The sequence below is a fragment of the Scyliorhinus canicula genome, chromosome 6 (genome assembly GCF_902713615.1).
Source record: "Scyliorhinus canicula chromosome 6, sScyCan1.1, whole genome shotgun sequence".
Taxonomy (NCBI): domain Eukaryota; kingdom Metazoa; phylum Chordata; class Chondrichthyes; order Carcharhiniformes; family Scyliorhinidae; genus Scyliorhinus; species Scyliorhinus canicula.
Window position 1 is genome coordinate 119,694,574 of NC_052151.1, and position 17,033 is coordinate 119,711,606.

A 17,033-nucleotide genomic window follows, 5' to 3' on the forward strand; every position below is an offset into this window, starting at 1 on the left:
ACGGCAATGCCGACATAGGGCCTCCACCATTTTCTCCCCTCCTGCGACACATAAGAACATAAGAAATAGGAGCAGGAGTAGGCCATCTGGCCCCTCGAGCCTGCTCCGCCATTCAATGAGATCATGGCTGATCTTTTGTGGACTCAGCTCCACTTTCCGGCCCGAACACCATAACCCTTAATCCCTTTATTCTTCAAAAAACTATCTATCTTTACCTTAAAAACATGTAATGAAGGAGCCTCAACTGCTTCACTGGGCAAGGAATTCCATAGATTCACAACCCTTTGGGTGAAGAAGTTCCTCCTAAACTCAGTTCTAAAACTACTTCCCCTTATTTTGAGGCTATGCCCCCTAGTTCTGCTGTCACCCGCCAGTGGAAACAACCTGCCCGCATCTATCCTATCTATTCCCTTCATAATTTTAAATGTTTCTATAAGATCCCCCCTCATCCTTCTAAATTCCAACGAGTACAGTCCCAGTCTACTCAACCTCTCCTCATAATCCAACCCCTTCAGCTCTGGGATTAACCTAGTGAATCTCCTCTGCACACCCTCCAGCGCCAGTACGTCCTTTCTCAAGTAAGGCACGAGACACGAGACACGTGTCTCAAGGCACGAGACACAAGACACGAGAGCCTTCCAAGTCAGACGAGGACACCTTATTCGATTTGTTCCTCGTATTATAAACTCCAGACACCGCACGCCAGAGGAGGAACCTAAGCTTCCAACTTGCACCACTTTTCTCTCCAAACAACACCCGTTAAATAAGCAAAGAAGGTTAAAAACCGAATCCCCAAGTAGGAGGCACCATATGTGCAGCCGTTCACCTCATGGCAGCCACTGAAAGTCTTGAATTTGTTATAAAACTTTTCTCCATCCTTTTACAGATTGTCAGCATTTTGGAGTGACCAACAGTTTTGAAATGGCCTATTTTTCCACAGTTGTGGCACCCTGCCTGCCCTGTTGGATGTTTTGTATGGTTTGTTCCCATCACGTCAAAGCAATTTCAAAGTGTCAGTTGGCATGCATTTCCTCATGTTGACAGGCTTCGTTTTGATGCGCTTTCTCTCTTATGGCCTACAAACGGAATGGTCTCACTGGATGTGACGGGACCTCTCCCTACATGAAAACAAATGCCTGATTCTGTTTCCCGAGTTGTGTTTGGCATGCAATTTGCACTGCTTTAACTTGTGTTAAATCCTGTGTCATCTGAAAGATATGTTAATGTTTCTACTCAGACCCCAACTACAATTCTGCTGCAAATCAGTTCATCCTTTTAGATCCATAATTGTAGTTCCCTGTCAGCCTATGGAGATTACTGAAGAACTAATACATGCTTTCACCTGGTCTTTTGTTTTCTTTTATTACACTTACTTTCTTCATTATTAAATTCCAATGGATGCTAAAGTAAGTGTTAAAGGCTTGCAGGACTTCTTCATAAGAAGTACAAGTCTCATCACATCCCTGTCTTGCTATCATATTGTCAGCGATAGATCCTACTGCATAAAGTGTTGTCCTAACCTGGTCTTTTTGATCTTTTTTGTAAAGGAAGTTCGTACCTTGGGAAACTTCTTCTACAATTCTGAGCCTGTTGCCAACCTTCTAAACTCTGGGAGTGGAGGTGGGGATTGCATGCTTCTACTGAACCGTGGAATTGTTCCTGCTTCTGTGCCGCTGCTTGCCTGTGCTCACAACTGTGTTGTCTCCAGGTCTGTGTCTTCATTTGCATCTGTTACTTTTGACATCTTGTTGAGTATAATTGTTTTTTATTTTTTCCCTCTTGGAGAATGTTTTTTCTTGCCAGCCAAGTATCTTCTTTTTAAAGGTCTGCTGGGACTGTTACTCACTGCCACCATGTTTTGCTGCGTGATTGGAGTCTAGACGGGGGGTTTGCGGATTGTCTAATTCTCCCAAAGAATTCTGCTTGTGTTTCTCAAAACTGTAATTCTTTATTTACAGCAAGTATTTACACATTTGGATCTCCATGCAAGGTTCAAGCTTCTCCTCCTTCCAGATCTGGGGCTGGTTTAGCACAGTGGCCGAAACAGCTGGCGTGTAATGTAGAACAAGGCCAGCAGCGCGGGTTCAATTCCCATACCAGCCTCCCTGAACAGGGGACTCGGGGCTTTTCACAGTAACTCACTGAAGCCTATTTGTGACAATAAGTGATTATTATTATCTCTGATTTCTCAGTCATGTGATCTGACATAATTATTGCGCCAGCGTCATTTATGCTTCTGATGTTAACCCTTTACTCTACAAACTGGGAAATTGCTGCCCTTGTCCAACTATTAGGAGTTGTCAGGCACCATGGTATTTTTGGCACCATGAACTCTGGCTTCAGGCCACGTAGGCATCAGACAATATCTGTACCTGCATGGAAACCTCAGCCCTCAAATGTTTTTCATGTGCGAAGCAGCCATGCATCCTAATGTCCTCTCTTAATTCCTAGAATGATGAAGGATTACAGTATGGATGGAAAATACTTACCTTTCCTGTCTAATCTGACTAATAGTCCAGCAGTCAATAACTACTGTCACTCAACTGTTCTCTTCCCCTCCTCCTGTATTCGTCCTCGTCCTCTGCTTGACTGCATTGCCAAATTTTGTTCCTGCACCCCAGCCCTAAAAATCTCCCAAATTCCGCAAAAATTATTCAAAAATATAAGAAAATAATACAAGACCATTCCTGCCAATGTACAGCAAAGTCTGTCTACTTGCTAAGATGGTTATATAGTGTTATAGATATTACTTGTTATTTCTATTTAATTTTTTCCAGTTCATCATTCTATGTTTCTAATTAAATAATGGCAAAGTTGGTTTGTCTTTCGTGGAAAGTAATTATTCTATAATAGCTCCAACATAACAGCCGCATCGACTGTTATAAAGATGATAAAATGGAGCAAAAGTTGAAAATAAAATGGAGTAAAAGTTGAAAATATATAACAAAGGAAAATTCATTATTTAACTTGTTGGTTTTTGCAATCAAAATCAGTTGAAGCATAAACAGTTTCTGTTAATCAATGAATTCCTGGAATTTCATCATTAAGTGTTAACTATTACATCTCCTACTAATAGGCTGGTTGTTCTACCCATTCACAGTCTACAAATGGAAAATCTAATCAAAAGAATACGGCCTATGGTGTAAACAATATTTGAAATAATTTCATGCTTGGCTCAAATGAACTATCTCGCTAAAGAAAGGTAGTTACAATATTCCGTTTTTTGGATTTATTGAACAATGAAGAGCAAATAAGATGATCTGTTCATGGAATATACCGGGTGGAATTTTTCCATTTTTGTTCTAAGTGTTGTCTCCGGTGGGAAAAGCAGAGAGCAGCCTAACAGCTGCCTTGCCGGGTTTCCCACTGTATTTTTAAACACCTAGAACAGAAAATGGAAGGGGTGGATCCCACAACATCCTGGCTCCTGACAGAGAGGTTGATCAAACTAAATAGAAAGGAGTGTGTGTGTGCCTGTGTGTGTGTGCGTACAGTTCCCTATGTGGGAGGATGATACAGCAGGGAGGCCCACAAAGTGGTTGCTAGTGGGGTTCCCCATCTTTCATGTGGTTGACTCTTAACTGCCCTCTGAAACAGCCCTAGCAAGTCACTTAGTTCAAGGAAATTAGGGATAGACAATAGATGGTGGCCCAGTCAGCGATGCCCATATCCCGCAAACAATTTTATTTTTTAAATCAATACTGCTCCCAGTGGCAAGTTGCTATGGGACAGCTTGTCAGGATTGTAGTGACCTTTTTAGTCAGGAGAGGTACAGGCCTTGGGAGGGGACAGGATGTTCAATTTAGAATTCAAACTTAACCATCTCCCATGGTGAAATTCAAACCTGGATCCCCAGCTTTGCTCTAGGTTTGTGGTTTACCAACTCAGTGACCAATACCACTCGGCCACAGGGGGCAGGGACTGCAGAACCCTGTAACATCCAGCCCAGCAAGTGAGAGAGATAAGGCAGACCGAAAAAGAAAAGGTGAGACAAAAAGAAAGGTGATTCTACAAGAAAAGAAAAGGTGTGACTGAATAGGATTAGATGTTAGAAATGCATAAATGAGATATAATAGTAAGGAGGGGATAGGATCAGTTCAGCAGAGCTGGGAGAAGAATGAAAACATATAGCAACCACAAGTGTGGGAGACGTTACATGAATCAAGCAGCGAATCTGGATGAACTGCTGTAATCTGCAAGGAAAAGAAAGAGGAATGCCAGCTTTAAGTGCGAGCAAAATGGTTAGAATCAGTGGGAGAGTTAACAGTGCTCAATAAGGGAGAGAGAATACAGTTGCAAGATGATCAATACTTGAAGAGGGTCTTTTACCAGGAGGATGTGGTTTTAAATTCAATGCAGAAAATGTTGGTTGAATTAAATCTTATCCATTTCTGGATGTTTCTGTTGATATGTTGTGTGCCGATGACATAATCATAATAGTTTTGGAGAAATTTCTGACCCCAACACTTTTGGGGGACTAAATTAACCTGCACAACAAATTGATGCAACATCTGAAGTACGTCAGCTTATGAATGCATTGATATTATTAATTTAGTTCCTTCGCAGTTTCAAGCTCAGAGACTTCTCCAAACCAGTTTTTGCTGATGCCATTAAGGTCATTCAAACATACATGTTCAAATCGAATCAGTCAACAAAAACGCTGAGGCATACAAAGTGAAACTAGTCAGAATTTTCCTAACTATATATATGTTAAAAATCCTCAACACTCATTAGCAGCCTTTTTTCAAAAATATATTTTTTACACTAATGGCCTTTCTAATGCTCTATCTATCACACGACTGTGCAGACTCAAAACAGGCAACGCACTTGCAATGAGACCACAGTTACAATATATAATCCTGGAAAATTAGGCTTGAAGCTTAATAGAGAAACATGCAGACATACACTGTCCTTGAGAAAAAAAATGTAAGATCAATCATCTCGGAATCACCTCACATTTAAGAGGAATTAACGTCGGCTATTTTTAAAAAGTGTCTTATCCCCACAGTCTGATCCAGATTTAGGGTGGTCCAATCAAAGGCCCTCACAGCAACCTCCCCCTCTCCAGACACATGATTTTATTGGTTGAATGGCTCCTTTTCCCAGGGCAGCCGGAGATCCTGAATAGTTAAAATGGGAAAATAGGACAGAAATGCAAATTGTGACATATTCCCCCATTTTTCCAACACGAGTTCAGAGATAAAATTATCATAAAATTACAGCTTTGCACTGCAGAGAAGGAAGCATTATTTAGGAATGACTTTTAGGATTTTCTAGAGGTTGTATCAGTCGTTTTTCAGCACTTAATTTCTTTTGCAGCTGGATGTGGTGGTACAGTTGATAAAACACTTTTGGTAAAACGGCCACGTGACATGTCATCTCACAAGCTGCGCTCAATTAAGCATTTTGCCACATTTTGCTTATATGCACAGACAGCCCCGCTGAAACAACAATTAATATCTGAAAGAAACACAATGTATTAAAGCTCTACTTAATCAGATTAATCCATGTAAAGGGTTTAATTTTCTCCATAACTGACAGCTGAGCGCCCCAGTGAAGGACACAAGGCCGCAGGTCACACTTGGATCAGGGATGTAGATTTTAATTGCTGACAGTAATAGTTTTAGTCCGCCTGATGTTAGACAGAATATGGAGTACTTCTCGAGTCAAGTAGAGTGTGAGTCATTTTCTGATTACACACCTCTTGTTAGAGAGTTTCACTGGAAATGATTCATTGAGGTAGTTATGTTTGCAACAGAAAAAGTAGTTTAGTAATTAATATAATTGAATAAATACATTTAGGTGATGAAATTGTAGATCATTGACAAATGCGTAAATGTTATGGAAATTTAGCCATAAATAGTGTAGAAATTATGGAATCACGCCAGCAAAATTAGCTTCAAACAAATTAAACAAAAGTAGTTTTTTTTGTGTATGTGCAAGTGTCTTTGGGTCTGCAATCTCTATGGTCAATATTTAATTTTCATACCAATTGTTTAGGGGGATTTTGGCTATCGTCATTTAGGATTGAAAGTTTTTAACTGAAAGTAGTCATTCAATTCCATCCATGAGCCATTAGCTAGCTTAATTCTTAAAACTCTTCAATTTTGTAACAACGATGTCTTACAGCAACTTCTCTCGCCACTTCCAACACTTTCTGGTCCTCTAGTGCACAAGTGCTCTCCCTGCAAGGGTGATGGAAGCAGATTCAAGAATAATTTTCGATAAGGAATTGCCATGAATACTCAGAAATTCTGTAGCCACCTGGGGTGGCCACGTCCCGATTCCAAAATGGACACTCGCAAAGAGTGCAGGGAAAAATGGACAGCACTAGAGAAAACAAGCAGGTGCAAGGTTTCCTGTGTATTAGGACTTGCAGAACCCAGACAGAACTGAAACCAATAGCCATTAGCATATTAATGAGCTATCTCCGGGGACAAAAAGAAATATTGAAACAATCGAGACCAGGACAGACTTCCCAGCGTCAGTGGAAACTAAAACAAAGGCAGGCCAACGGTTACCTAGGGCCCGCCCAACGATCAGGGAACAACCCCGGTATTGGAGAAAATCAATACGAACGATTGGGACATGGTCCAATTCATTGGGACCAAGTCCGGGTCCGCCCAGAAGGGCGCAAAACCCCTGGGGGCTATAAAACAGAGTCCCCAAGGTCAGTTCGCTCTCTTGAAAGCTCTTGGAAGCTCTTGGAAGAACTCTTACCTTGGCATTTGGCTCTCAGCGACGAGAGGCCGCCAAGCACCAGCCAAGTAAGTCTACGGTCAACGCACGCTACAAGATAGGTGCTCCTAGCTACTGTCCTATCCCAGTTCGAAGCCAGCAGTATCAGAATCGGACAACGGCCATTGTTCCTCTGACTGAGTGGGCCACTCGAAGCTAAGTATAGGCTTTTAGTAGTAGTTGCAGTTTGGCGAGTAGAGTTTATGCATGAGTAATAATTGACTGTGTATGTAAATAAATGTGTATTGATTTCAAACTTACCAACTGGTGTATCGAGTTATTGATCAGTATTTGGCTTTGAACTCTGTGGTGGTATCAGAAAGATACCTGGTGACTCTTGAGCAAAGGTAATTAAAACAGAGCAAATTAAGGGAAAACAAGGGAAAACGAGCAACAATTTATTTTCAAGGCTTCGGGGAAAGAGCAGGAGAGTGACACTAATTGGATATCTTTTCCAAAGAGCTGGTACAGCCACTATGGACCAAATGACCTCCTTCTGAGCTATATATTTTATGGTTTCATGAGTGAAACCAGCATTCTATTGCATGGCTAACAATTACTGTGTAACTGTAACACATTGTACTGGAGATCTTATAGGATGCCCACCATATATTCTGGACAATAAAAGGTGCACCATATTACCAGACCATTATACTTTTCCAAAATACATGTACATTAATGCAGAGAGCTAGTAAGATAGTCAGAAATCAATAGCACAATGCTTAAAACCTTCTACTATCTATAATTAGTCATGAGGGGCTCTGGGAATCTCTTGCTGTACATTGCAATTCTGTGCGCCACTTTCATTCCTTCCTCCAAACAGTTTTTAATGTCATCCATCCATCCAGCCCTTCTCCAATCTGGCCTGTTCTTACCTCCTGTTTCGCCCTTTTATTATGTCACCAACTTAAAACCTTAGGTAGAATAAGCCTCCAAAATTTTAAAGTAACCTTTCTGAGATATACAAATCCATAAGGGAGAATGAGTCGGTGCATAAAATCTAGGAGAAATATGAAGGCATCAAGTAGTAGGCCCCAAACCTCCGACTTTCACATTTCACTCCAGCGCATTAGTGAAAAGCAAGGTGAAAAGAGAGTGGCAACTGAGAGTTTTGAAGCCACGCCAGGGAAATATGTGAATGAGTACCGAAACCTCATCCTGCTTTCTTACCTACTTGTGTGAAAGGATTGCCTACCCCCCATAGTACTTGTACTGAGACGGTACTTAACACACTTTGGATGTGTCATCTACAATTTGGAGGTTCCGACATCTAGACCAGACTTTGAAAGTGTAAAGTAGCATGGGTGATACTTACACGGTGTTGCTTAGGACCTCAGGTGAGGACCAATACTGCAGATGCACTATGGCCTGCCCGTGAAGCCGTTCAAAGCTTCCTTTAGTAACTGGCTTAAAGCTGGAAGATCGGCACATGACAGAGGAGGTAACTCCGTCACAAGACGGGTTCAAAATATAGAAAGACGAAGTATTGAATAGTCTATTAGTACTTAAAATTGACAAGGCACCCAGGCCAGATGAGATCCATCCAAGAATATTGAAGGAAGCAAGAGTAGAAATTGCAGGAGTCCTGGCCATAATCTTTCAGTCTTCTCCAGACCCAGGGGAGGTGGACTACAGAATTTTAAACATTATGCTGTTAGAAAAAAGTTGTAAGGACAATCCCAGCAACCACAGACCAGTGAGTTTTACTGCAGTGGTGGGGGAGCTTCTAGAAACATTATTCAGGATAAAATTAGAAGTCACGTGGAAAAATGCGGGTTGATTAGGAAGAACCAGCATGGATTTCTAACGGGGAAATTGTGTTTAACTAAGTTGCTGGAGGTTTTTGGAGAGGTAACAGAAAGGGAAGATGAGGGCAATGTTGCTGATGTGGTGTACATGGACTTTCAAAGGCATTCAATATAGTGTCACAGAAGACTTGTGAGAAAAATTATATTTCATGGAATAAAAGGGACATTAGCAAAGTAGATGCAAAATTGGCTTGAATTATAGGAAACAGAGTAATGGTCAATGTATAATTTTGAGCTGCAGAAAAGTTTGTAGTGGAGTTCTGCAGGGGTCGGTACTCAGACCTTTGCTTTTCCTGATATATATTAATAATCTACTTTTTAGGGCAGCACGGTGGCCTACTGGTTAGCACAACCGCCTCACGGCACTGAGGTCCCAGGTTCGATCCCGGCTCTGGGTCACTGTCCATGTGGAGTTTGCACATTCTCCCCGTGTCTGCGTGGGTTTCGCCCGCCACAACCCAAAAATGTGCAGAGTAGGTGTATTGGCCATGCTAAATTGCCCCTTAATTGGAAAATATAATTGGGTAATCTAAATTTATAAAAAATAAAAAATAAATAAAAAAGAATAATCTACTTTTTCACACAACGAGTAGTTTGGGTCTGGAATGCAATGCCTGGAAGTGTGGTGGAGGCAGGTACAATTGAGACATTCAAGAGAGCATTAAATGATTATTTGCGTAGAAACAATGTGTAAGGGTATGGGGAAAAGGCAGGAGAGTGGCACTGAGGCATAATTCTCATTTGGAGAGCTGGTGCAGACACGATGGCTCCTTCTGCCCCATAACAATTCTGTGATTCTGCATGCAGCCTTGTTTAAATAAAGAACTGTCACTCCTCCATTAAAACAGCAAGTTGACAGGTGGAAGGTCAATTGGGTTTGTGATTTTCTAAATGTTTACTTATCACTCCAAACCACCTCCTTTTGGAGTTTAAAATTTGCCCAACATACCAAGCAAATGGTCTTTCTTCAGAACTGACGGAAGTTAGAGATGTAACAGGTTTTAAGAAAGTACAAAGGTAAAGGGAGAAAAGAAAGAACAAAAGGAAGCAACTGCAGCAGGGTGGAAGGCAGGAGAGATTAAATGGAGATGATGGTGTAAGACAAAACACGACTGGGCAATGACCCAAGTAAAGAAACAAAAGTTGGATCTGGGCACATGCAAATAGCAATAGCACAATCAACACCAACACATGCTGTCTGAACATATCAGAGCAGTAGTTATGATATGAAATTAATGAACTAAAGGCCGAGTCCAGAAGGCTGAAAAGTGCCTAATCGAAAGTGATGAGGTTCCACAAGTTTCCATTAGGCTTCATTAATACAGTGTAGGGAGCCAAGAACAGAGGCCCTGGGTGAAAGTGGAACAAGGATTAAAATGGTCAGCAGGCAGAAGCTCAGCAACACACATACAGACTGGATGACAATCAGCGTTTGGTCTCCCCATTGTAGAGGAGACTGCATCATAAGCAGCAGGTATACTACACTGAATTAAAAGTTATAAATGATTGTTTCATCTGGAACCAATGTTTGGGCTGAAGGATGGTGGTGAGGAGGTAGGTGGATAGGTGCAGCATCTCCTGCTTTTTGAGGAAAAGTTGCCGTGAGAAGGGGAAAGAGGTGCTGGGAGTGATTGCAGAATAGTCTCTTTGGAATGTTGAATGGGGAGGGGAGGGGAAGATGGGGATCATGGCAACATCACACTGAAGGTAGCAGAAATAGTGGAAGATTAACTGTTGAATCTGGAAACTGATAGGGTGGAAAGTGAAAACCAGGGAAACTGTATTCTGGTTCTGGGAGTGCTGTTCTGGATGATGATCTTGTCTCCATGTGGCAGGTCTTTGGTACTCACCTTGAGGCTCCACAAGGTATCCTTAAGGGAATGGTGGAGGTGCAGAAGAGAATCTGTGCATTTTAGAGCATTTTCCCTGGTAGTTCATTGAGATTCTGCTGCACGGCGTGTCGTATATCCTGACGGATTCAGGAGGCAGGGGCCAGGCAAGGAGTGTCCATGTGTTTGGTTTGTGGAGGTAAGTGAGAGGCGAGTTCCCGACTGAGTTTGAAGATTAGCTGCCATACTTTAGTAATCTTGATTTGGGGGCAGGGTGTATCAGGTTCAGCAGAGCAAGATATATCTAGTCTTCGAGGCCACTGGTTGGATGGGCCCCCCAATCGCTGACCTTATATTATCCTGTTCAGTAAAAGTGCTTTGTTCATTGGAATCCTCGAGAAATCCCGAGGAGTATTCGATGACCCTGCCATGGCTTTGGCCTTTCCAAGCAAAATAGATGGTGTTATTATACTGCAGTTCTTCAATAATTGTGGGCGTTACTCCCTTATGATTATGCGGTTGACTATTTGTTGTCATTTCTCCTGTAAGGATGTGCAAAGTATGAGCTCGATGGCGGAAGTTTCCTATTATCCTCTTTTAGCAAAAACCATTTTAAGCCAATTGCTTGACATGTGGTCTGTGCACAGTTTTACTCCTTCCTTTTTATGTGATTATGGGAAAGAAGTGTATTTTGGACACTCCGTATCTCATTTATAGTGCAGATGTGTGGACCCATGGCAGGGTGATTGGTAGACACTCGGTGTGGAGTTGGGTGATAGGGTTAGTTCAGTCCATATTGAGATTGAGGATTGGATTTGTTTATTGTCACGTGTACCAGACAGCACGGTAGCATGGTGGTTAGCATAAATGCTTCACAGCTCCAGGGTCCCAGGTTCGATTCCCAGCTGAGTCACTGTCTGTGCGGAGTCTGCACGACCTCCCCGTGTGTGCGTGGGTTTCCTCCGGGTGTTCCGGTTTCCTCCCACAGTCCAAAGATGTGCGGGTTAGGTGGATTGGCCATGCTAAATTGCTGTAGTGTCCTAAAAAGTAAGGTTAAGGGGGGGTTGTTGGGTTACGGGTATAGGGTGGATACGTGGGTTTGAGTAGGGTGATCATGGCTCGGCACAACATCGAGGGCCGAAGGCCTGTTCTGTGCTGTACTGTTCTATGTTCTACAGTGAAAAGTATTTTTGGTGCTGCATTCAACTGGGATAGACTCCCAGTTAGAGCCAATCATAACAGATTTTATTTGTTTTTTGCTATTTTGAACTTAAGCCTCATTTTGGCTGAGGAATGTCCCCTTAGAACTATTATGGTTGTGATTTATCTTTTATCTTTGTTATGTTGGGGTTAGTAAGATGTTAACTAAATCCTGCAATGGTACAGACAGGTCACTTCTCCGAGAAAATAACATAATACGATTATTTTGGTGACCCTGGGTGTGACTTGAGATGGTGGGGGGGGGGCATGCGTTTTGATGCACACCCGAATGCAGCACGAAATCCTATCCTATAGTTATCCTTAACAAGACAATCATGTGTCTTGACTCTTCTATGGAAAAGATCCTGACTTCTCTGGAGCTGAAACAGTTAATGAGCCAGTTTTATGATACTTTGTGTTCTAGATCCTGGCCAGAATTCTCCGAGCCCATGCCAGGTCAGAGAATCGCCAGTGACACAGCAAATTCCCACCATGCCTCTCCGACGCTGGGACGCGATTCTCCGCGGGGTCGAAGGGGCGCCGCTGAAAGAGGCCCCCGAAAGAAGCGATTCTCCGAGAGCAACCGGCCAAATTCCCGCCGAGTTCCGCCAGCATGGTTCCAAACTGGTACCACCCAGCGGGAGCTCGGACCCGCAGCCATGGTGGACGTCCTGGAGGGGCTGTCGTGTGCATGCGCCAGTGCGGCCATCATGAACATGCGTGGGCACACGCCAGCAGTGCAGTGCCGCCTTTCGGCGTCGGAGCAGCACGCAGCACTCCGGCGCTGTGCTGGCTCCTTGAGGACCACTGAATTGCTGAGCCAGGAGGCCCGTTGAGAATCCCAGCCCCTGTGTTTGTACATTGGGTACCTTGCAATCTTGGGAAAGAGATTTGGCAACTAATATTGATGAGGAGACATGGGGTAATAGATGGGAGTATGCCAATAAAATTTTGATATGCAATAGAATGAAGGAGACTCAGTACAAGATACTGTACTGCTTTCATATCACACCAAGTTTCATCTGGGAAAGTACCTGATGTGCCTAAAGTGCCTGGTAGTCAAGGGTGATTTTATACACTACGTATGGACCTGTGTCAAGATCCAATCCTTTTGGTCTGGTGTAGTTAACTAGCTGAGAGGCTATGTGGCAGGGCGAATTTGATCCTTTGTCCCTAATTCTGGGTCTTCCAGTTCAGAGAATTATTCACGTCAATGAAATAAGGCGGCATAACATCCTAACTTTTGCAGCTCAGAAAATACTCTCTGCTCCTGGATCAGTGACAAGTATCCTTTGATTCAAAACTGTCATAAAGTGTCCTAAATGTACTCCAACGGAAGTCCTGAGTTTGTGTGTCGTTTAAGTTGTTGCATTCCTGCTTTGGTTTAGCACAGGGTTAAATCGCTGGCTTTGAAAGCAGATCAAGGCAGGCCAGCAGCACGGTTCAATTCCCGTACCAGCCTCCCCAAACAGGCGCCGGAATGTGGCGACTAGGGGCTTTTCACAGTAACTTCATTTGAAGCCTACTTGTGACAATAAGCAATTTTCATTTCATTCCCGCATCTCAAATATATAGGCTCCACTCAGTCTGACCTGCTCCTGTAGAGTTTCCTATAAACTATATTGCAAGTTTTGATTTCATTATACATAAAGGTGTGCCTCTTAATATGTTACTCTTCAATATTGGTATGGCCTTATCATCTTTCCCACCCATTTTCTGACTGATCTGTGATATAAATGGAAGCACTAAATTCTTAAGGACTGTTGTCCTGAATTCATCCTGTCTTTTTCTGTTCCAATGTTTGGAGAAATAATTGTTCTGTACTGTACCAGTGGTGTTTTGTAAGTGTGTTGCATTATCTGTAAAAATGATAAAACTCCAATAAAAATATATATTGGCAATGTCTGCAGCTTCAGAGTTAATTTAATTACTGTAAAACACAATCTCTGAAGATTAAACAAATAGGATAGAATTAGTGAAAACATGAATTGTAAAAGTGCTATGTGAGGAATATGTTGATAGAACAAATGGTCTATTGTTCTTCAATGCTTTATGATATTAAATGGAGTGCTCTCTACCTGATCTACAGTACTTTCAATAAGAAAATGAAAATGTTCTTAGAAAGCGTTGGCTATTGCATCAAGTCACTGGCATTTAAAAAAACTATGCACTTTTTTAAATGCAGCTTTTATGTTTAACTTGTATTTGCAATTAATTTTCCAATAATATCTTTAAATACAATCAAGCTGTGAATTATTCTTCCCATAGTATCATAACAGCAAGGTTTTTCTATCATTAGTAAGAATAGATTAAGTAAATTGCAACAGATATATTAAATCAGATTTCTGAATGCAATGTGATGAGCACCATCTTATTGGCTACATTATTAGATAGCCTGATTGTACATAAATGCAGATTAAAATGGTTTGAGCCATGTCGGCATGTAATATAGTTTCTCAAAACTCTTATTTTTCATTCGAATTTTAGTTTCCATGTTGGACCTTGCACAATAGTGTTGATCCATAGGATGGGATTCTTCCGCCCTGCCCATTGCAAGATCGCCACGGGTGGGATCGGACCATGAAAAGGTCTATTGACTTCGGTGATAATTTCTGGTCGCCGGGCGGGCGCGACCAGAGAATCCCGCCCATTTTCTTATGTATAACTACAAAGAAAATTGGACAAAGATAACACACATTACAATGAAATTCTCTACTTAGCCTATACAATCTTTGGGAAAGCAAACTGGGTGCATAATGATTTTTTTCATGTATAATGTATATTATATATATATATACAAGAAAAACATCTTTTTTTTTTAAGAATTATACTTGATGACTCACATATTGCATAATCTTAGAGGGTGGATATTGTGCAAAAATATTAACAAATCCACAATACCTGTCAGTTAGACAGTATCTATTTTAATAAAAAAGCATATCCTCGTTTCAGCTTTAGGTGCAACAGAGCATAGAAGCAGACAACACCTGTCAGAAGGGAGGGAAGTTATTGTCAATGCAAAAGCTAATGGCATTCTGGCAACGTGTTGTCTTGGGAACCATTGAAACCGAACGTATAAAAGAGACCAAGTTGTTGACTGTCATTTTATGCAAGTTCTCAATTAGGGCTTCCTGTTACTGGGGGAGCGATAAACGATGAACACTCAACTAGAGATCAAGATATCAGAAGTAATTATGTTTTGGCGGCTGCCACATTGTGCACAGGCAGCTTAACAACCATCCAAAGTCAAATTCACTCACCTAGTTGATCCCAATGCAATATCGCAATCTTCCCTGGCTACAGGCCGGAGAAATAAATCATTCAAATTAAAATAATCTTCTGCAGTGAATCAGCTTTGTTTACTGATATTTCCATCTTGGATTTGAGCTTACTCAAACTCCAGTGGTGCTTGGTAATTCTTATCTGGAGATGAGGTTTTAGGTGTGGGGGGGACGACGACAATTTACCCTACTCTGGAAGCATAGTCGGCATGGAGCCTAGAAGGGTAGCTTGGTGGTTACTACTGTTGCCTCACAGGGACCCGGGTTCAATTCCGGCCTTGGATGATTGTGTGGAGTTTGCACTTCCTCCCCATGTCTGCGTGGGTTTCCTGCGGGTGCTCCGGTTTCCTCTCACAGTCCAAAGCTGGTTATGGGTTTAAATGGATGGGTCGGGGGAGTGGGACAAGTTTAGGGTGCTCTTTCAGAGGCACGGTGCAGACATGATGGGGTGAATGGTCTCTTCCTGCACTGTAGGAATTCTATGGTTCTATTGTTTTAAAGGAAGATGGTTGTTGTTGTTGGAGACCAATCATCTCAGCTCCAGTACATCACTGTAGGCGTTCCTGAGTGTAGTACCCTAAGCTCAACCATCTTTAGCTGCTTCATCAATAACCTCCAATCTTCCTCACATCAAAAATAGGGATGTTTACTGATGATTGCACAATGTTCGGTTCCATTCATCACTCCTTAGAAAGCGAAGCAGTCTGTGCCAGGATGCAGCAAGCTCTGAACAGCATTCATAATGGCAACTAGTCCATATCATCCAAATGCCAGCAAATGACTATCACCAACAAGAGAGAATCTAAATATCTCCCCTTTGACATTCAATGGCATTACCATCGCTGTCCCCACTGAACATTCAATGCATTACCATCACTGAATCCTCTGCCATCAATATTTTGGAGGGTAAACATTGACCAGAAATGAACTGGGCCAAGCATATATATATACTGGCTGCAAGAGGCTGGGAATTTTGTAGCAAGTAACTCAACTCCTGACTCTCCAAAGCCTGTCTGTGACACAAGCCAGGAGTGTGATGGAATACTCTCACTTGCCTGGATAATTGGGAATCCAACATCTCTAAAGAAGCTTGGCACCATCCAGGGCAAAACAGCCCTCTTGATTGGCACCCCATCCACCACCTTAAATATTCACTCCCTCCATCATTGGCGTATAGTGACAGCCAGGTTTACCAGATGCACTGCAGCTTCTCGTCCAAACTCCTTCAACAGCTCCTCCCAAAAACACGACCTCCATGACCTAGACAGACAAAGGGCAGCAGAAGCAGGGCAACATCACAACCTGCATGTTTCTCTCCAACAAACACACCATCCTGATTTGAAATTATGGGCTGGATTCTCTGGTTCTCCAGCCACATTTTATGGTGGCGCGCTGTTCCCTGGCGGCGTGATTCACTATTCACTTGTCAGTGGGATTTCCTACTGAAATCATCCCATGCCACCGCCGGCAGGAATCGCAGCAACCGGAGAATTCTGACCTGTATCGTCGTTCCTTCATTGTCACGAGGTCAAAATCCTCAAACCCTTCCTAATAGCACCTTGGAGGTGCCTACACCACATGGACTGCAGTGATTCATGAAGGAACTCATCACCACCTTCTCAAGGGCACTTTAGGATCGGCAATAAATGCTGGTCTTGTTAGAAATTCCCAGATCCCATCAATAAAATAAATAAATTCTGTGATAACCTGCCGTACAGTCTTCATAACTCCAAGCAATATATCAGGATGGTTGCTAAGTGATTAGGACTATTCTCTGCACAAATGGCTAATGGTGTCAATAAGGCTTCCATAGACAGAGAAAGAGAACAGATATAATGAGGTCTGAACAACTCTAGTACCAGAAGTGTCACTGAGCAGACTATAGACACTCAAGTTCCACTTTGTGCCTTAATAAATCGTGTCCAACCCTGTAACACAGCACAGAGTCTCCAAAATTCACTGTGCTATATGTTACACTATATTGTAATGAAGTAAGACTTGATGAAGAAGATCCTGTGGCTCAATGGGTCGTATCCCCGCCTCTGAGTCAGAAGTTCTGGATTCAAGTCCCACCCAGGCCTTGATGGCCTAGGAAGGTGCATTCACAATGTGGTCCAATAGGTATCAACATGTACACCCTTTAAAGATACACTAATCACAGGCAGTAGGAGTGGGAG

At 42.3% G+C, this 17,033-nt stretch overlaps 2 protein-coding genes across 7 annotated transcripts in view; one reads left to right on the top strand and one right to left on the bottom strand.

Moving 5' to 3' along the window:
- The window catches only part of msra (methionine sulfoxide reductase A), a 492,501-nt gene that overhangs the window by 217,288 nt on the left and 258,180 nt on the right, over positions 1–17,033 (bottom strand). The gene's annotated exons all lie outside the window — the stretch shown is intronic.
- LOC119967452 lies at positions 1,163–13,454 on the top strand. Of its 3 annotated transcripts, none has more exons than XM_038800007.1 (3): positions 1,163–1,406; positions 1,548–1,708; positions 12,000–13,454. In XM_038800007.1, the coding sequence occupies exons 1-3, from the start codon at positions 1,395–1,397 to the stop codon at positions 12,409–12,411; spliced, it is 585 nt and encodes a 194-aa protein (XP_038655935.1). In that variant the 5' UTR covers positions 1,163–1,394; the 3' UTR covers positions 12,412–13,454. The 3 variants fall into 3 exon arrangements, with proteins under 3 accessions (XP_038655935.1, XP_038655936.1, XP_038655934.1); XM_038800008.1 differs by lacking the exon at positions 12,000–13,454 and adding an exon at positions 1,959–2,636 and having other exon boundaries at positions 1,548–1,620; XM_038800006.1 differs by having other exon boundaries at positions 1,163–1,708.

Excerpts from the sequence above, each read along its gene's own strand:
- LOC119967452 (XM_038800006.1), top strand. The coding sequence starts at position 1,395 with ATGGATGCTAAAGTAAGTGTTAAAGGCTTGCAGGACTTCTTCATAAGA. Across the intron at positions 1,709-11,999 it reads CACAACTGTGTTGTCTCCAG|ATCCTGGCCAGAATTCTCCG; the intron begins GTCTGTGTCTTC and ends TTTGTGTTCTAG.